This window comes from Myxine glutinosa, chromosome 6, assembly GCF_964187855.1.
Source record: "Myxine glutinosa chromosome 6, kmMyxGlut1.1, whole genome shotgun sequence".
Lineage (NCBI taxonomy): Eukaryota > Metazoa > Chordata > Myxini > Myxiniformes > Myxinidae > Myxine > Myxine glutinosa.
Genome location: NC_136266.1, coordinates 99,635,851 through 99,656,672, shown reverse-complemented (window position 1 = coordinate 99,656,672; position 20,822 = coordinate 99,635,851). Strand labels below are relative to the sequence as shown.

General features: G+C 47.2%; 1 protein-coding gene across 4 annotated transcripts in view; it reads left to right on the top strand.

Annotated features, from left to right (window-relative positions):
* Window positions 1–20,822, top strand: part of AKAP10 (A-kinase anchoring protein 10) — a 233,713-nt gene that overhangs the window by 122,548 nt on the left and 90,343 nt on the right. For all 4 annotated transcript variants that reach the window (XM_078780237.1, XM_078780238.1, XM_078780236.1 and 1 more), the window contains one exon: window positions 19,719–19,803. In XM_078780237.1, coding sequence (XP_078636363.1) covers window positions 19,719–19,803 — 85 coding nt within the window. The remainder of the gene's footprint in view (window positions 1–19,718; window positions 19,804–20,822) is intronic.

The following is a 20,822-nucleotide window of genomic DNA, read 5'->3' as shown; positions in this document are numbered from 1 at the left end:
GGCTGAATGGAAGCAAATCCCCGCAGCAATGTTCCAACATCTCGTGGAAAGCCTTCCCAGAAGAGTGGAGGCTGTTATAGCAGCAGGGGGGGGAAGGGGGGGGGGGGACCAACTCCATTTTAATGCACATGATTTTGGAACGAGATGTTCGACGGGCACATATGGGTGCGATGTTCCAGTGTCCACATACTTTTGGCCATGTCGTGTATATACACACAACAATGGTGTAATTTTGACTTCCCTCACTCCCCCCTATCCCACTTGACGGTATCCACAGCCTTGTCTCAGGCCTTAAACATGCGCCTTCACCCATTCTATTGTATTATACTGTGGTGTGACTGCTCTCAGTTAAATTATATTATACAATTTATATTATACAATTTGCACCCAGCCGGTGTCGATCTCGCAACCCTCAGACACCGAGTGTCTGCCGAGTCCGGATCCCACACTCCTGGCTCCAGTTGTCGTGTGACTGCTCTCAGTTAACACCGAGAGAGTCATGGAAGGCAATCGAGCGTTACTCCTGGGCGTTCAGTTCAAACAGTGGATTTTATATATACGTGGGAGGAAGAAATGGGAAGGGAAGATGAAGGGTCTTACCTGTCGATCGCGCCGGCAGTCCCAAAGCCTGCAAAGAAAATAACTCGAACAAAGACGGGAATTAGAATGTACAAAAATAACAGGTTTATTAAACGGAATGCCGGTAACAAGACAAACGCGACGGTGAAACTAAAGTACTAAACGGGACGTCCCCCACACCAGACTTACACACAGACGAGTGATAAAATAACGTTGGAAAATAATGGTGTGGTTATTTAGTCTACTTAACTCGGATTGGCTGGGTCCGGATGTGGCTTTGTGCTTGGCGGGAAGGAAGGCCGCAGTCCGCTTGGTTCACCAGGCCGCGCACGCCGTTGCGAAGCAGGCCTCACGGTCCGTCTCGAATGGCAGGCGTGCAGCTTGCCTCTCAGCCGTGTCGGTGAAACCCAGCTCGTCGTTCGTCAAAGGATCACCGGCAGCAAGAGTCGAGGGCCAGAGGTGAGCGAGAGGCAGGAAGGAGAAGAACGCGATAGGCAGGAACAGGGCGAGCACGACGTCAGGAACAAGAGGAAGGCGAACGCAGAGAGAGAGAGAGAGAGAGAGAGAGAGAGAGAGAGGAGAGGAGAGGAGAGGAGAGGAGAGGAAAAGAGAAGAGAAGAGAAGAGAAGAGAAGAGAAGATGAAGAGAAGAGAAGAGAAGAGAAGAGAAAAGAAACAAGAGTACCACCAAAAGCAATTCATCCAGGAAAATCAGTAAAATCATAGCAATCCCGGAAGGAAAAAACAATCGGTGCACTGCAATCCAAGCGACAGAAAAGGTGCAAATACCAAAAAAAAAAACACGAGGAGAAAATCTAGGCATAATTTCTAAACTAGGCATAATTTTATATGTACAAATTTACAATCGCATCTGCAACCCTGAGGAGAGACTTAAGAAAGAAAGAGTAGGTCAAGACCAGGGGGAGAAAAACGCCGGCAAGGAGAAGCATGGAACAGTGTATAAGAAACACCCGCACTGTATTATACAGAAATTAACAATTTGTTATCTTGGACCTCACAAATCCCTCCAACACACCAGGTCGCAACAAAATTTGCAAGGTCGTTTGCAGTTTGGACACAGCCAAATTCAAGCTTGAGCCTTGCTGACACCAACGAACTAAAAAACACCATAATACTGCATTCCTGCATGGGTCTGCCGCCCAGCTTCGCCTTCCGCGACAGGTATACGGCCAGTTTAGCGGTAGTGGTTAGGAACCTGAATACAATAGATGTGGTTCCCTTTTTGGGAGGAAAGCCAAAGATGTAAGCTTTCAAAGAAAAGGTAACCTGCAATCTATGGGAAATACAATTTAACCAATGAAACAAAGGAGAAAGTCTTTCACAATTAAGGAAAGCATGAAACAAATCTTCCCTCACTGGACAAAAGGGGCAACAGCCGGAAATGGGGGAAAAAAAACGAATGACAGCATTGGAAGGAACAATCCAGTGGGCCAAACGCCACTGAAGGTCACCTGTTCTTTTAGAAATAAGTCCAGCATACATTGTATCCCATAAAGGCTCAGAGGGGGGACCGGGAGGCAAGAGTCCTTTCCACCGGGTAACCCCAGCTAGAGGTGGGTCCCCAAGAAGAAGTTTCACACAAGACCTATAAATACTCTTGCTGCTCATAGCATGGAAGGGGGGTGACCCTGCGCTCATGGGGGGCAGCTCGTTTGGGGTAAAAGCGACACCTAATTTTGGGACTGTGGGCTCAACCTCTGCGTCCTGCGTCCAATGTAGGCCTAGCTGGTGGCCCCTTCGGATCACCACTCTTAGTATGTTCCCGATTTGCCTCCTGGACCGAACACCTGTTAGGTCCGCCAGCTCGTTCGCAGGCTTCCATCCCTGTCCAGAGTCGTGCCGGAGATGACACACTTTCAGGATGTTGGCCACTATAAAATGCTGGCAGAAGTCGCGACTCCTCGGGATATCGGGGAAAAGTGGGTTGAAAAATAAAGGCTCGTGTGCATACATGTTAGTGCCATACGAGTCTGTTTGGCGACTTATCGAAACGCCCTGCCAGGCATTCAAGAGGCTCTGATAAAAGACTGGGAGCAGAGATGTATCGACGTGTTGAAGGTTGGTCAGGAAAAGTTCCTGTCCGTATCCGAGCCTCCCAGCTCGTTGAAGAATGGAGCAGGCTAAGGGCTTTCCTGGTAGGTGTTCTGCATAAAGCAAGCGTTGGATGGAGCCGAGCCGGAAGGCCAACAGGCGGCATTTCACATCGACTAGGCCATGACCACCCTCGGCCGAGGGACAACATATGTCGCTGGGTCGAAGCCAGTGGTAGCCTCCCCAAAAAAAATCCACCAGTTTCCTCTGGATAGCTTGGAGCAAAACCTCCGGTGGTTGCAGGCAGATGAACCGGTGCCACAAAAGGGTAGTCACGAGGTTGTTGACAACTAGCGCGCGACCCTTATAGGAAAGGTGGGGTAGAGCTCTTTTCCATCGGCTCAAACGCCCATCTACCTGGTCAATGATCCTGTCCCAATTGTTCTGGGCATACTGAGGAGGACCAAGGAAGACGCCCAAATACTTGATGCCATCGTTTGCCCACACTAGCTCTGCAGGAAGGGGAGGTGGTGGTAATAACGGTGGCATAGGTAAGTCATTTTTTGGAAAGGGGATCCACAGAGCCTTGCTTTTCCCCCAATTACACCTTAATGATGAGGCAAGGTTGAAGTCCGACAAACACTTTGCCATGGCGTCACTGTCGCATTTTCTTTTTACAATGACACAAAGGTCGTCGGCATAAGCTGACAGGGTCAAAGGTGGGTGTCCTGGAGAAAGGACAAGTCCAGGGATATCCTTTCTGAGGGCGATTAAGAGGGGCTCCAAGGTGAGGGCAAATAATAGACCTGAAAGTGGACAACCTTGCCTTACCCCTCTCTGAACCTTTATGGGTGGGCAAAATTCGTTGTTAACTTTGATCAAGCTGGAGATGTTTGCATATAACAAAGCTATGTAGGCTCTAAAATTAGTGCCAAGCCCGCAAGCTTGTAATACATGACACAAAAACTCATGATCAATGCTATCAAAGGCCTTTGCAAGGTCAAGAAACACCAATCCAAAATCCTCTTTGACACATTTACCAGTTAACAAATCTCTGACTAGGAATATGTTGTCATAGATGGATCTGCCAGGGATGCCGCAACTTTGATCAGGTGACACCAGGTCCCCAATAACTGTCTTCAACCGGTTCGCAAGGACCTTGGAAAACAGTTTGTAATCCGTGCACAACAAAGAGATCGGACGCCAGTTTGACAGGTGTCGGAGATCGCCAGTCTTGGGTAGCAGGCAGAGTACTGCTCTTCTAAAACTGAGCGGTAATTCTCTGGATAAAAGAGATGCATCCAGAACGTTGAGCAGCTCTGGGCCCAAAATGTCCCAGAATGCCGAAAGAAATTCGGCCGGTAGGCCATCGATGCCAGGGGCTTTTCCCGACTCCATCTCAGCAAGTGCACCGGTTAGCTCTGGAAGGGTAATTGGAGCATCCAGTTCCAGACGTTGGGCCTCAGTCACGGAAGGAAGATGAGAGGTCAAAACATTCATCATTTCGTGAGAAACTGTTTTGGCCTTGAAAAGTTCAGAAAAGAAATCGATTACATTTAATCTTATATCACTCGGATTTGTTAGGATGTTCCCCCCTGGGTCCAAAACCGAAGATATAAGTCGTGCTGGTTTCTCTACAGTTTCTAGGTGAAAGAAAGCCTTAGTTGGGGTATCTGAAACCTTTATATTCTGTATTCTTAGCCGAACTAGTGTGCCCGCTGCTTTTTCATGGATCAAATCCCTTAATTGGGCCTTCTTCTCGAGTAGCAACCGATAGTTCACTGGGTTGCTCTCATTGGCCAACTTGCTCTCTAACCTTAAGATGTCTGCTTCCAAGCAAGCCATCGTGATATGTTTTACATTGGTACAGTGCGAATTAAATTGTTGACAAAATACTCGAATTTGGGCCTTTAGGTTATCCCACCAGAGACTAATTGAGGAGAAAGAAGATTTTTTAGTACTCATTTCAGCCCAGAAATCACGAAAGGAGTCTGTAAATAAACTATCTTCTAAAAGTTTAACGTTAAACTTCCAGTAACTATTTCTGCATGTGGGTCGAGGAAAAGAAAGATCTAAGGTTACCATATGGTGGTCTGAAAACAATGACGGAAAACAACCTGAAGAGGCCGCGACGTTCCTAAAGGGTACATTAATGTACCAGCGGTCGAGTCTTGCCGAAGACACCCGGCCATTGGCACATCGACACCAGGTAAACTGGACTATGTTGGGGTGATGCAATCGCCAAACATCCAGTAGACCGGCCGTCTTAAAGAAACGGGATAGGTCCGCATGGGACTCGGGGTGGGGTTCTGCAGAGTTTCTATCCTTCGAAGGGTCAAAGGTGCAATTAAAGTCACCACCAATGCACACACATTGGTCGAGATCAACTGATTTCAGGTGGTTTACCATGGAGGTGAAGAAGGCCTTTCGGTCCCTGCTCTCACTAGGTGCGTACACATTGAAAATGGTACAGCAGAAGTTTTGATGTGCAAGCTGAAGGGAAATAAGCCGGCCTTTTATGACTTCCTGAAAATGACAAGACTCAAAAGCTAGACCTGGCTTTAGAAAAAACCCAACCCCAGCAGATGAGGCTGACAGATTGCTAAAATAGCATTGCCCTTTGAAAGTTTGGCACCAGTCATGTTCCATGTTAGGTGTGATGTGGGTCTCTTGTAGTAAAAGAACATTTGCCTTTTTACGGTCAAACAAGTTTTTGACTTGGGCCTGACGGAGGTGACTTGCACCCCCACCATTCATGTTTAAGGTCGCAAAGGAAATGTTTTTCATTCCGTGGTAATGAAATCGCCCTGTGCTTGGGAACACTCCGTACCTGCTCGGGTAACAAACTTTCTTAACCTGTGGAATTGAGATTTCGTCAGGTCAAAATCCACACGCGCTTTGATTATTGACTTTGCGGTGCAAATGAATGCAGCCAGGTCAGGGAAATAGTCTTTAATGACAATGTTGCGGTGACGATACGTTTCGTTAAGGAAGGTAAGAATGAGTTGAGGGGATACCTGCGAGTGACCTGTCATCGCTTGTGACAGCGCGGTTGTCTCAATGTCATCTTCGGACTCAGACACGTCAGATAACATGTCGTCAGGATCTGGGGTATTACCCGCTGCCCCCGCGGTCTTGTCTGGAGGCACCTTCACAAGTTTCCCAAGGTGTTCCCGAGAGCACTCGTTAACACTTTGGTGGATATTTGTATCTGGGGTCGGAGCTTGGGTTTGAGATCCCAGCAAACTCAGATTTACCGGCCCCGTTTGTACAGTGGGAACGTTTATTGAATCCTTAGTCTGCTCGGTATTTAAAGGGGGGGCAAGCGGAAAAACATTTCCCAGCTCGGAAATGGTAATACTTTCACTGGAGGTTTCGCACTCGGAAACTTCCAGGTGAGAGGTACAAATTTTATTTTTCGGCTCATTTACATAATGACACTCGCTGGTGTCATTGACAACGGTATTCATGTACTCAGTTAGTGAGGGAATGTCAGAGGGACACTCGGACACATATGCACTGGAAATGGTGCTGCCCATGACCGCCTTCTTTGCAGCACCAGCGAAATTGCTTGGCGCTGGTGCTCTTCGCTTTTTAGAATACACTATGGATTCTTCGTTCATGGGTTCGGGAAAGGGGGCAATGCTAGTTGTGTCAGTCACATCGGTGGGTGTCATCACATTGGAATCGGAAAGCACCGGTGTGACAGACGACTCAGTCGGGGTGTCAGAAGGTACGGTCGGGGTGTCAGAAGGTACGGTCGGGGTGTCAGAAGGTACGGTCGGGGTGTCAGAAGGTACGGTCGGGGTGTCAGAAGGTACGGTCGGGGTGTCAGAAGGTACGGTCGGGGTGTCAGAAGGTACGGTCGGGGTGTCAGAAGGTACGGTCGGGGTGTCAGAAGGTACGGTCGGGGTGTCAGAGGGTACGGTCGGGGGGTCAAAGAGTACGGTCGGGGGGTCAGAAAGTACGGTCGGGGTGTCAGAAGGTACGGTCGGGGTGTCAGAAGGTACAGTCGGGGTGTCAGAAGGTTGGTCGGGGTGTCAGAAGGTACGGTCGGGGTGTCAGAGGGTACGGTCCGGGTGACGGAAGGTACGGTAGGGGTGACAGGAGATACGGTCCGGGTGACGGAAGGTACGGTAGGGGTGTCAGAAGGTACAGTCGGGGTGTCAGAAGGTTGGTCGGGGTGTCAGAAGGTACGGTCCGGGTGACGGAAGGTACGGTAGGGGTGACAGGAGATACGGTCCGGGTGACGGAAGGTACGGTCGGGGTAACAGGAGATACGGTCCGGGTGTCAGCGAGCATGGTCGGGGTGTCAGAAGGCGCGGTGGAGGGATTGGCCTTTTTACAAACCCTTTCGTTATGTCCCGGTTCACCACACTTCGGACAAGAGGCCCTAGGACAGAATCTTTTAACGTGTCCGAATTCTCCACAATTAAACCAAGTTAAGGAGGCTGAGGAAGCATACATGTGGTATTCCCGATCATCCAACGATACTTTAAAGGATATATTTAAACCTGTATCGGCTCCGCGATCCGGGAGAATCATGTACACCTGCCTCCTAAAGCTCATTACGTGTTTAACACGATCGCTGCGACACCCGAGCGGAATCATTGAGATTCGGGAAACAATTTTACCGTAACGAGACAGAACGGATAGGAGTTTCTCGCCTGGCATAAACGGTGGAACGTTGGATATTGTTATCTTGGTAGCTGGCGTATCCATAGGGGATACCGTAATATAATGACCCCCTTTTATGGTTAGACCGGTACTAACGACGTCATGAACGAGTTTTTCTTCTGACACGAAAACAACAAATTTCTGGTTCATTCGTGATGCCGCACGAACATTACCGTCTCCTATGATGGATCCCACGGCAAGGATAATGTCCTCAGTAGGAGCTCCTTCGGGCGGAACACATGCGAATGCATGCTTACGCGTTAAATTTTCGAACGCCTCGTAAGCGAAATATTCGCCATACCAGCGAAATCCCCCCCCCCCCCCCCCTTTCCGAACCGGACAAGAGGGTATCAAACCTAAATAATCGAACTAAAGTAAATAATAAACGTGCATTATAAGCACAAAAATGGCTTACAAAGCGTCGTCAAAGCCAGTAGGCCGCACCCAAAATGGGCTCGCTCTCAATCCTCTCTCTCTCGAAGACAAGGGTGCAGAACGGATGAAAACACAATGCCGAAGCACACAGGATGGAAAAGGAGAGGGAGGGAGGGCAGGAGAGGGGGGAAAACTCACAACGGACTCACCAAAACACCGAGCAGTTGCTCACAGCCGCCATGACGCTACACCCAACGCACCGACAGCCGATAGGTGGCGACAGAGAGAGAGAGAGAGAGAGAGAGAGAGAGAAAGAGAAAGAGAAAAAAAGAGACTGACTTTTAAGGTCTTTTATTACAAAAATATAAAAAGCAAAACAAAACAAGTAATACAATAGCAGTCAACAAAATAATTAAATCAAGGAACTGAAAAACATGATATTAATTAGAGCAACAAAAAAAAGTTCATCTCCCTCCACCTTACACAGGACTTCAGCTTTGCACCATTTTTGAACAAAGTGATTAAGCCGAGAAGTCTCTCAGTAAAAGTTAAATTCAATTTTAAGACGGGCAGACACAAGGCCTTTAAAGGCTAACAAAATACCGCATTCCGGTGAACTTGTCCCAGAAACCCTACTCTTCCGTGTGATATATATCGCGAGTTTCGCCTCAGCAAGTAAAAAATTAACAATTTGAGATCCGACATTCTCATTAGACACAGGCATGCAGTATAAAAACCACCTTTAGAGGCCATTTTCCCCCGCAAGCGGGGGTTGGCCTTTTTCGGGAACTGTGGTTGTTGTTGTTTTTCGGTCCCCTTTTTGAAGCAATGTTTTACGGCCGGATGCCCTTCCTGACGCCAACCCTTTTTGCCGCCTTTAACGACAAGCAGGGAATTACCAGTGAACTGGTACTCAATTTGCCGACCTCGGAAGGATGACAGGCTGAGTCAACCCCCCTGGCGTTAATTCAGCGATTGACCGGGATTCAAACCCAGGATCCTAGGATCCTAAGCCGGCACCCTAGCCGCTAGCCCAACACCAGGGATAATCGCACCACCAGAGATAATGCAGTATACGAAATGATAAAAGGAAAAACAAAAACCGAAATTCTGGAAGGTATATTTCAGGAGTTGAAAAAGTGGAGCCAGCCTTTGGCATCCGACATATACATGGAAAGTGTCCTGGGAGTGATGGCAAAAAGGGCATTCATCAGATATCACGAGGTTCAGTCTTTTGAGGAACACGTTGGAGGGCAAGGAATAGTGTGCAAGCCTCCACTGTATATCTCCTGCACGTTTAGACACAGGTGACATGTACATCGACGACCAGGTAGGAGAGGATGGAGCCCCTGCAGGCAGAAGCTCTTTCCAATGGGTGGTCAGTGGGCTATTGGGGTTAGCAGAAATAACAACATTAAGACATTGCACATACAGAGTAGCCTTTGCACAGGCTTGTAGAGGCTTTGTGGAAGGAGCACCAGAAAAACAAAAATCAGGGAAGTCAGGGTGTATCGTTTTTGTGTTTTGAATATCGTGCAGTGGAGGCCACGATAAATTAAAAGAGTTAAACACTTTAACAATTGAACGAAGAAGTTGTCCAATTAGTCGAGCTGAGGTAACATTGCAAACTCCCAAAATCTGGTTAGGGGTCTGCCATCCAGAATAAGTATGATTAACAAAGTCCTTGACAAGAAAAAAACCAGATTCAATAAAGGATTGAATTAGGGACCTACTTTGGCAATCATGACAAAATAGGCTGTTGTAGAAAACGGGTTCACACATTAGGTTCCAAAATTTATACGTATCATTGTTTCGTACTGGAAGGAGGCACTGACCGGCATTCACGAGACTTCGATAAAAGGAGGGCAGCAAGGAGATGTCTATTCGCTGCAGATCAAGTAGAAAGAGCTCGGGGCCACAACTGAGCTTACCAGCTTGCTGCAACAAGCAAGAAGCCAGGGGCCGCCAAGACAGGACTTCTTTGTACAGAAGTTGGTGCAAGGTGGTTAGTCGAAAAGCCAGTATTTTACTGGTAATGTCCACAAGTCCTTGACCCCCTTTATCCAAAGGGACACTGAGAAGATCAGCTCGAAGCCGGTGCATACCATTCCAGAAAAAATTAACAAGGATACGCTGCAAGTTAATGACGAGCTATTTGGGCGGTTGTAATAATAATAATTCATTTATTTTGTATAGCGCTTTTCATGAAGCCCAAAGGCACTTTGACAGAGTGCAAAACATAATGCATAACAAAACATGAAAACAACAATTGCAAAAAGACAAGAATCAATAGGGAAATATTTAAAGCAAAAGGAGGGAGAAGGAGAAGTGATAGTCAGGGGTTAAATGCTGTGGGTTGAATGTTGAATGCAGTGCTGAACAGGTGGGTCTTTAGTGATGTTTTGAATGTGGTGAGTGAGGAGGAGTCTCTGATGGTGTGAGGTAGTGAGTTCCAGAGGGTGGGAGCAGCGATGGAGAAGGCCCTGTCCCCCCAGGATCTGAATTTGGTCCGGATGGGGGGGGTCAGGAGGTTGGTACCAGCAGAGCGGAGGTTGCGGGTGGGAGTGTGTCTGGAGAGGAGGTCAGCCAGGTAGGATGGGGCCAGGTTATGGAGGGCTTTGTAGGTCAAGAGGAGGATTTTGTACTGGATTCTCTGGGGGATGGGGAGCCAGTGAAGCTTGTAAAGGACGGGGGTGATGTGGTCACGGGTCCGGGAATGGGTGAGTAGACGGGCAGCGAAGTTCTGAATGTATTGGAGTTTATTGGTGATTGTTGAGGGTGAACCATAGAGGAGGCTATTGCAGTAGTCCAGACGGGAGGTGATGAAGGCGTGGATGAGGGTTTCTGCAGCCGTGGAGGAGAGGGATGAGCGGAGACGGGCGATGTTTTTCAGGTGAAAGAAGGCTGTCTTCGTGATCTGTAGACAGCCATCCGATGCCAGAGTTTGGAAGCAGCCAAGTTATTAATTATCAGCACTCGACCTCTATAAGACAGTAGGCTGGACAATGTTTTCCAATAATTAAGGATATGGGAAATTTGATCAACCATCTGACCCCAGTTCTTTAAGGAAAAGGTCTCATTCCCAAGAAACACACCGAGATGTTTAACACTATCATACCTCCACTGCAAAGCATTAGGCAGGAAAGGTGGGGCAAATAACCCAGAAGGACCAAGACACAAGGCTTTACTCTTACTCCAATTGACAGTAGCAGAAGATGCCAAATTGAATTCACATAGAACACTTGTGAGGGCAACAATGTCAGACTGAGTGTTAACAATCACACACAGATCGTCAGCATACGCAAGCACCTTAACAGGATTTGCAAGAGGTGTCACCGGGAACCCAGAAAGTTTGTGGCGTAAGTGAATCAGCAAGGGTTCAATGGAAAGTGAATACAGGTACCCGGAAAGAGGGCAACCTTGTCTAATACCTCGCTGAATAGGAAAATGTGAACATAAACTGTTGTTGATGTTCACCAAACTAAAGTTGTTGTGATACAGCAGCTTGATACAAGAAATAAAGAAGGAACCAAACCCAAACCCCTTCAAAACTTCAAGTAAATACGAATGGTCAACACTATCAAAGGCCTTTTCCTGATCTAGAAAGATCAGCCCGGTGTTAACATTCTGACAATGACAAATCGAAATCAAATCATCAACAGAAAAAATATTGTCAAATATCTATCTGCCGGGAATACAATAAGATTGGTCGGGGGATACAATCTGCCCAATTAAGGTCTTTATGCGATTAGCGAGTAACTTAGACTGGATTTTGTAATCGGTACAAAGTAGAGAGATCGGGCGCCAGTTCTCAACAAGTTGAAGATCTCCCTTTTTAGGGATTAATGAAATGATGGCACGTCTGCAGCTCAAGGGAAGTTCACCAGTTTGTATGCTTTCTATGAAGACAATTAATAGACATGGTCCCAGCAAATCACAAAAGGTGCTGCAGAATTCCACTGGCAACCCGTCTAAGCCAGGTGCCCTGCTGGTGGGCAAGGTCTTTAAAACACTAGCGAGTTCGTCCAATGTTATTTCGCCTTCAGCAGTCAAATTCTGGGCCTCAGTAAGTGTAGGCAGGGATGCGGTAAATTAATGTATGTGGTTGGGGAAAGTGTGCTTGGAGAAGTAGAGGTGAGAAAAGAAAGTCTTAATAGTAAGTTTAATGTCACTTGGATCAGTCAAAATCCTTCCGTCAGCAGAACGCAAGGACAATATTTGTTTTTGTTTTTTTTGAGGCAGTTTCCAGCCTGTAGAAAAGTCTGTTCGGGTTATTTAGTTGCTGCAAATGAGTCATTCTCATCCGAAGGAGTGCACCTTTTGCACGTTCGGCCAGTAATTCATTTAGCAGGACTTTCTTTTCATACAACGTCTGCTGCTGCCCATTATTACTAGAGGAGGACACTTTGTTTTGTAAGTGAAGAATTTGTGTCTTCACCAAATCTATATTTACAACATGATCCCGAGTACTGTCATGAAAATTTTTGACAAAAAACTCTAATTTGAGCTTTAGCGTTGTCCCACCACTGACGTAAACACGAGAACTCTTTGTCTATCGTGATGTAATGTGCCCAAAAGGTCCTAAAGGATACAACAACAACAACAACATGCATTTTAAGGCCATTTTCCCTGCTAGAGCGGGGGTTAGCCTTGCGGTCCCCATGACAATCTTCTCCATTTTGCCCTATTTTCTGCATCTCCCCTTGTTAACCCCCTTGCCCGCATTTCTTCTTCCACCATCTTTAGCCAAGTCTTTCTCGGTCTTCCCCGTCCTCTACTTCCTTCTACATTAATTTCCATCACTCTTCTCAACCAGTCACTTTCATCCTTCCTCAATACATGACCAAACCATCTCAACCTGTTCCTCTTCACAGCATCAATCACAGGCAATATTCCCATCATCTTTCGCAATTCATCATTTGTCTTCCTCTCTCTCAACGATACTCCGCACATCCATCGAACCATCGCATTTCCACCCTTTCCAGCCTTCGTTGCTGCTCTACGTTCATTACCCATGTCTCGCTCCCATAAATCATAACACTTCTCACACATGCAGCATACACCTTTCCCTTCAGCTTCAGCGACACTCTCCTCCTCATCAGCACGCCACTCAGTTCCCGAAACTTCTTCCATGCACATCTCACTCGAGCAACCGTTGCCGAGTCTGATCCACCTTCTCCATTCAGCATGTCTCCTAGGTAGCAAAATGTTTTCACACCTTCCAGCTTCACGCCGTCTCCAAGATCCAACTCAACATTTCCTCCATCTGCAGCTCCCTCTGTGCACACCTTACATTTGAATGTAGCTGCCACACTGGTAAATGACCCTCTCAGACCACTACATTTTTGATGAACCCACTCAGCACACATTGTACATTGAATGGAGTTCACTCCGACACCCTTCCTGCACACAGCACACGGCCACTTCCCAGTTCTTTCCACCTCACCACATGCTTTACCACTTGCCATCACCTTTGTCTTTCCGATATTCACCTTCAGACCTTTTGTCTCCATACATTCCTTCCACTTGTTCATCTTTTCCTTCAGTCCATGCATACTTTCCGCAATCAACACCAGATCATCTGCATACAACAACTCCCACGGTAAACCCTCCTTTACGTTCTGAGCCAGCACCTCCATCACAGCTACAAATAGTAGTGGACTTAGTACCGACCCCTGATGCACTCCCACCTTCACCTCAAACTCACCACTGTTCCCGTCCTTCGTCCTTACAGCTGTGCGCGCTCTTTTGTACATTGCCATCACTACTCTGATCAACCATTCCTCCCCTCCTAACTTCCTCAATGCCCATGTCAATACTTTGCGTGGAACCCTATCGAATGCTTTCTCCAGATCAACAAACCCAAAAAACAACTTCTTCCTCTTGTCCATGTACTTCTCCTGCAACTGCCTCACAATGAAAAGCGCATCTGTCATGCCTCTTCCTGGCATAAATCCAAACTGCATTTAGTCGATCTTCACTTTCTTCCTTATCCTCCTCTCCAACACCCTTTCCAATACCTTCATTCCATGCTCCAATAACTTTATCGCTCGGTACGAGCCACACTCCAGAGGGTCACCTTTCCCCTTGTATAGAGGGACGAGGGTACTCAGTTCCCAATCCACTGGAATGCGGCCTTCTTTCACCACCAGATTACAGATCTCTGTCATTCTCTTCACACCCCAACTTCCTGCTGCCTTCAACATATCTCCCACAACTCCCGTCGGCCCTCCCACTTTTCCACTCTTCATTGCTTTTATCGCTTCCTCAACGTCCTTCTCAGTTATCTTCTCTGCCGGTCCTAAAACTGGGTTACTCTCTATGTTGCCATCCCATTCATTCTCTGTATTCAACAGCATTTCCATATATCTTTTCCATCTTCCTTTAATTCCATCTGGGTCGACAACGATTTGTCCCACTTCATCCTTCAAGCAACTCACCCCCATCACATCACACCTCTCTTTCGCTATGTGCTTTGCAATCCTGAATACTGCTTTCTGACCCTCTTCTGAATCCAAGCGTTCTCCGAACATTTTCCTACATGCCTCCTGCGCCTTTGCTACCTCTTTCTTTGCAGCCTTCCTGGCTGCCTTATAACTTTCATGCTCTGCTGTTTCTGCTCCCGTACCCTTCGCCTTCTGCCACTCTTTGAACTTCTTCCTCTTCTCGTCAATCCTCTTTCCAACTTCAACATCCCACCACCATGTTTCCGAGTGCCTCGGTGGTCCTTTTGTCCATCCACATACCTCACCAACGGCTCCCAACAGACTAGCTTTCATTGACATCCAACCACTTTCAAGCTCAACCACATCATCCTCTACCCTACTCAGCCTCTCTTTTAATGCCTTCCTTACTGTCACCTCTTTCAACCTCCACACCTTCATTCTCGGTTGGTACTTCAACCGCCGAGCTCTCCTCGCACCTTTCACCCTTATGTCGCAGACAACCAAGTGGTGCTGTGAAACAGCCTCCTCCCCCGGGATCACCTTTGTGTTCCGGAGGTGCCCCCTATCTCGCCTACGCACCATCAGGTAGTCAACGGTTGTCGTCGACCCACCTGACGTGTATGTAACAAGCTTATTGTCCTCTTTCTGGAACTGAGTATTACAAATCAACAAATCAGCTCCATCAGCAAACTCCAAAATCCTTTCACCTTCTCCATTTCTCACACCATATCCGTAACCCCCATGAACTCCCTCAAAACCATCCATACTCCTTCCCACATGTCCATTCAGGTCTCCTCCCACCACAACAACTTCCTCATCTTTCACGTTTTCCATCAGCTTCTCTATCGCACACCAGAACTTGTCCTCTTCATCGCTTCGACCAACCTGCGGAGCATATCCTGAGATGACGTTCACCAAGAGCTTTCCAATCATCATTTTCACCATCATCAACCTATCACTCACTCTAGTCACACTCACCACACTGTCTACAAACTCCTCAGAAAACAGGACACCAACACCATTCACGCCCTCTGGGCACCCTTGCCACACAAACTTGTATTTCTGTCCCTGCCTACCCTTCACCATTCTCACACCACTTCCCTTCCATCTCGTCTCTTGCACACAACATATGTCCACTCTTCTTCTGACCAATACTTCCACCACTTCTCCTGATCTCCCTGTCATTGTCCCTACATTCCATGTCCCAAACCTCAGAAACCGATCTCCACTTCGGGCTGCACCCTGCCCATATGTAGTTGTAATTGTCATGGTTCTCTTTTTGAGGCAATGTTTTTATGGCCGGATGCCCTTCCTGACGCCAACCCTCTTAGTCGTCTCTTACGACATGCAGGGATACGGTGTACCTATTCTGACCAGGGTACACACTGGGAAACGTTTAAAACATGGAAATTCTGGGGGGGGGGGGGGGGGGGGCGTTAGCATCACGGCTGCGGTTCAAACATATTCCAACAATATCCAAACAGAACCATGAAAAGCATGAAAAACAATCCGGGAAAAGTCTCCAAGCGAGAACGTGGATTTGAGAAAGAAGGAGCAGAGGCGTCAGAAAACGAGATACAGGGGGCGGGGCACAAGCCGAGACGAGGAGGAGAGCGAACAAGCACGTGTCCGGGAGGAGAGAAAGAATCAATATAGAATTCTTTGTCTCGGGAGGTGAGGTGAGGGGGAGAAAACAAAATAAAAGAAACAAGCAATACAGCAAAGGAAATAACCCAAACCGACAAAACACCGATGGGGGGAGGGAAGCCCCAAGTCACCAGGCCGCGCACGAGGTACGACCCAGAAAACGATTAACTACACACAAGTTTGCACGAACCACAAACCAACACCAACTAGAAACACACAATAACACGTACACAGCAAAATAACCAGTGGAAATTTGACAAAGACAAGAATGGGAAAACACTCAAACTTCGATGCCGTGGAGAGCTCGAAGCACGCCTCACTCGCCCGAGGAACCGGAAGTTCTTGTAGGGTTAGGGTAAAAGGGTAAAAGGTTAGGGTAAAAGGTCCTAAAGGATGCAACAAAGAATTCATTTTGAAGAAGTGTTGTGTTGAACTTCCAATAAGGGCTCACCACCTTAATGAGTGGCAACTGAAAATGCATAGTAATGATGTGGTGATCGAAAAACCCAAATGGGAGAATAGAGGTGTTTAAGACGAGGTTGAGGAAATGATCAGAAACGTGATTAACGTACAATTAATCAAGTCGAGCTCGCGACACTAAATTGTTAGAGCAGCGACACCAAGTAAATTGTTGCTGCATCGGATGTTGCAATCTCCAAATGTCTGTCAACTTGAATCTTGAGATTGAGCAAACGAGAGGTCTTGTACTGGCTGCATGTGGCTCAGCCCCATTCCTATCAAGGGAGAGGTTAAGTGTGCAATTGAAATCTCCTCCAAGACATAGAAAGTGATCAGGGGGAACACCAGCCAGATACGAGTCGAGACAGTCAAAGAAGGAAGATCTTTCAGCATTTGTACTTGGTGCGTACACATTGATTATTGTGAAAAGCTGCTGACCAACAGAGAAAGTCAGCGAAGCTGACGAAGCTGACAATTTCTTTAAAGGAAACCAAAGTCAAAGGAAGAGTTTGCTGAAAGAAGATGGCTATCCCAGCAATTGGGCTTGATAGATTGCTAAAGAACCAATGCCCTTTAAGAAACAACTCCCACTCAGCTGAAGAACCTTCAGTAGAATGAGTTTCCTGCAACAACAAGATGTCAACCTTGTTGCACTCAATGAGTTGTTTAACTTGCACTTTACGAAGAGACGTACGACCACCGTTGATATTTAGGCTGGCAATGCGTAGTTTCATTTATGATGAGACATCGGCAGGACATCAGCCATGGTCTTTGAGTTCGCTCCGAGCACGACTTAGAAATTTTCTTAACCGGTGACGTTGAGGGTCTGCAACGTTGTACCGATCCGGTCTGGAAATCATTAGTCGAGCCACTTGAATGAAATCTTCTAGGACTAGAAAATGTTCTTTAATTTTGACCCCCTTTTTGCGAAAACTTTTGTGTAAGAGGGCGTGAACGGCATCGGGAGATACTGAGGAATCAACCTCAAGGTTGTAAGGAGGAACATCGCTGCCTGTGTCACTTAAGGTCGAAGCAACAGAAGATGTTCCATCAGACTTGTAACCCATGCTGTCAACCACAAGTTCCCGTGGTTCTTCAGTAGCAATTTGTTCAGATGCTGCAGGTACAGCCATCTCCAGATTGCAATCAATTTGTACATCCGGTGCATCGATTAGAACTGTGGCATCTGTGCATGGTGGGGGTTGGGAGAGGGTCTCCTCAACTCCACGAGGGATCTCCGGCTCATCAAGCACAGTGGGAGTAACAGTTTCATGTGTACTCACAACAAGAGTACAAGGCTGCTCAGGAGGTGAGTCCATGGGAATGGGTTCAGGTGATTGTTTGGCAGGTGTTTTTACTGCTTGCGCATAGGAAGGAGACCTCTTGGGTTTCACTTGATTGTCTAATTTGTTATCAATTGCCCGCTTCTGTGCTTTATTCCGGGTTACAACCGTGAAGCCGTCACCTGCATCATTCGTCTCTCCTGGGTGAGCATTTTGTGAAGGAAGTGATTCCTGTCCCTCAGGTGAAGAAGAAGAATCCTGTCTTTCAGACAAGGAAGAAATTCCTGTCCTTCAGGTGGTGTGGTGTTCTGATTGGACGCTGAATTAGCATCAGGGAGATTATTCGGACAATCCCTTCGCAGGTGTCCATGCTGATTACAGGCATAACACGTTAACACCTCTGTTGTTGCATACATTTGATAATTGTAGTTATCATGTTTTATCGTGAATTTAACATCAAGGTCATGACGGTTCCCGTTCAAAATCATAAACAATTGACGTCTAAAGGAATAAACGTGTTTATAACGATCGTCACGGCACCGTAAGGGAACCATTGAAATGCGGGACACGACTGTGCCAAAATTACGAAGAGCAAGCTCGACTTTTTCGTCCTCCAAAAATGGTGGAATGTTGGAAACCAGAACTTTTACTGATGGCGAATCAAACGGTGAAACTGGGATGAAAATATCGGGCTCGACGGATAAACCAGATTCCACAACACTCGCAACCATAGCTTGTTGTAACAGGAAAACAACAACTTTCTTGTTCATCCTCGAAGCTGCGAGGACATTTTCAGCTCCGATAATTTCACCGACGGCGATAATAATCGCTTCGACCGCAACATGAGCTGGAGGGACACATGTGAGACCATGCTTCCTGCTTAACGATCCGAACGCGGTACTGCGAGAACGGACGCTCGTCATGCCGGGCCTGGGGCCATGATAAGTATAGCGACGGCAAAGGGAAAAAGTAATTAATTCAAAAGAACAGTTCTCGTCACTTTACACGAAGCGATAAGAACATGCGGATGCAATGGAAAGCAACGAACTCACTTACCATCACCCACCGCATGCGCTCTGTCTCTCTCTCGTCTCAAGGAAGGGAAGGGAGGGAAAAGATAATACAGGGGAAAGGTTCGAGCACAAGGGAGGAAACACGAATACTAGTGAAGTAATGATATGAGAACACCTGGGGGGTCGTGGGGGTGAGGGAAAGATTGAAACAATGAGGGAAAACAGCCGGAACACTCGACAGCCAGAGCAACTCACACCTCGCCGAACTGCACAACCGCCATCTTGCCACGCCCAACACACGAACAGCCAGCAGGGGGCGAGAGAGAGACAGAGACAGACGGCCGTTTGCGTTCTCTTTTGTTGGTCCCGGCGTGACGTCATCGGTGCCTCTCCTCAAATCCCTCCCGGCCAACACCACAGGCTTAGCTCTCCACCACTCAGCGCACAGTCCGCCTCTGACATCATCGGTCGTACCTTGCCAATCAGCACGCTGCTTCCTCCTCGGCATTCTCTCTGCCAATCAATGAGTGCCTTCTTACCCCGGCCTTCACGTTGGTCACCTCCCACCCAACCACTGTCCTCGGCGTGGCTCTCAGCCTGCTCGACCTTGTGGTGATTTAGCTGGTTGCTATCGGCAGTGTTCAGAACTGGCTTCCAGTTGGTTTTATTATTATTATTATTTAGTGTGGTTTAATGGCCATTCTAACTGGTGACTATGTTGAGGTGCCAAAAAGGATAAAGGATCGATCACTGAGGTTTGACGAACAGGGGAATTAACATAATTCCTACAACTAGTTAACACGCCCCATTCCTCATAATGGGGACGAAGGCACACCTTAATCCGACATCCGGGCTAAACAGGTCCTCTACTTATTACATGGTAGTGGTTCTTCTTCTTCTTCACGACAGTCGGAGCATGTTACACAAATCTACCTGGTCTAAAGTATCTCTACCCCACCGACATAACAATACGTTTTGAGGGAAATGTTAACTTGACCTGCAAGGCCAAGGCAACTCGATAACACTGACATAATGTTCATGATTGGAAGGGCTCAATGAAGACTTCGGAGGTGAATTTTGGATGATTTGGTATGCCTCTACTCCCAGTATGGTTATACTTGCTGGTTAATGCTTAGCATTATTTGAATTCTTCAGCGGTTATATTTTCTCTTATTTTTGTCTTCACAGCAAGAATGTGTGGAGAGGATGGCCACGTGGATCCAAATTGCTTCTTGCCTGCCCAGGAATTTGTCTTCCTAGAGCTTGAACTAAGGTACTGCTGCTGTCATGGTTTGACATTTGTTGATAATTTTGCCAAATTATAAGGGTTATTGAGGCAGTGAGTTAAGACTAAACAGACTGAGTGTCTGGGATGAGCGGTGAACACACGCCCCTTATGTCTGCCTTCTGAGCTGTGCAGCGATTTGACATTTAGTGTTTTTTTATTTGTTTATTGAATTTTGGACAAAATTGGCCAACCATTGAAAATTATCTGATGTGGTTTGATCTTATGTTGGAGCCGCAGTATTTATCAAACCTCATGCATCGATATAATCTACCACCTCTGCCCCTCCCTCATCCCCTACCTCCTCCCACCTTTCCTCCCTCCCTCCTCCTACCCTTTCCCCCTTCTCTCTCCGGCTTCCCACCCCACCCCTTTCTGCTCCTTATCCCACTCCTACTCCTGCCTCCTCCCACCCCTCCCTCCAGACTCCCACTCCACCCTTTCCCCTCCCACCCCTTCCCCTCCCTCCTCCTCTCCATCATCCCACCTCTTCACCTGCCTCTTCCCACCTCCTTCTGGACTCCCAACACACTCCTTCCCCTCTCTCCTCCCACCCAACCCATTCCCCTCCATCCTCCTACCACCCCTCCCTCCAGACTCTCACCCCACCTCTTCCCCTTCCTCCAGACTCCCACCCCATTCCCTCCCTCCTCCCATCTCCTCCTACCTACCCACCTGACCATAAATAAAGCATTTTAAACCACGTTTGGGAAAAATAAATAATGAAAATAAAACCTGCTTTCAATTCCTACCTATCCACATTTTATCGTTTCTTCAAGTCGTGTCCAAATCTGCCCTCCTGAGGGACAAATTCATTTATATGGCCGAAAGGAGTCATGGTATCGATGTTTATCTTCGTTGCCATGTAATGAATCTGTGGTGTGTTCAGTTACCAAGTTTCTTTTTGAGTGCTCACCAACTGGCAAGCACCCGAGCAAGCACTCCATTCAAAACCGTTGATAAGGAACAGCTGGCTTTAAAAGTGCTATCTAGCTGCTTGGTAACTG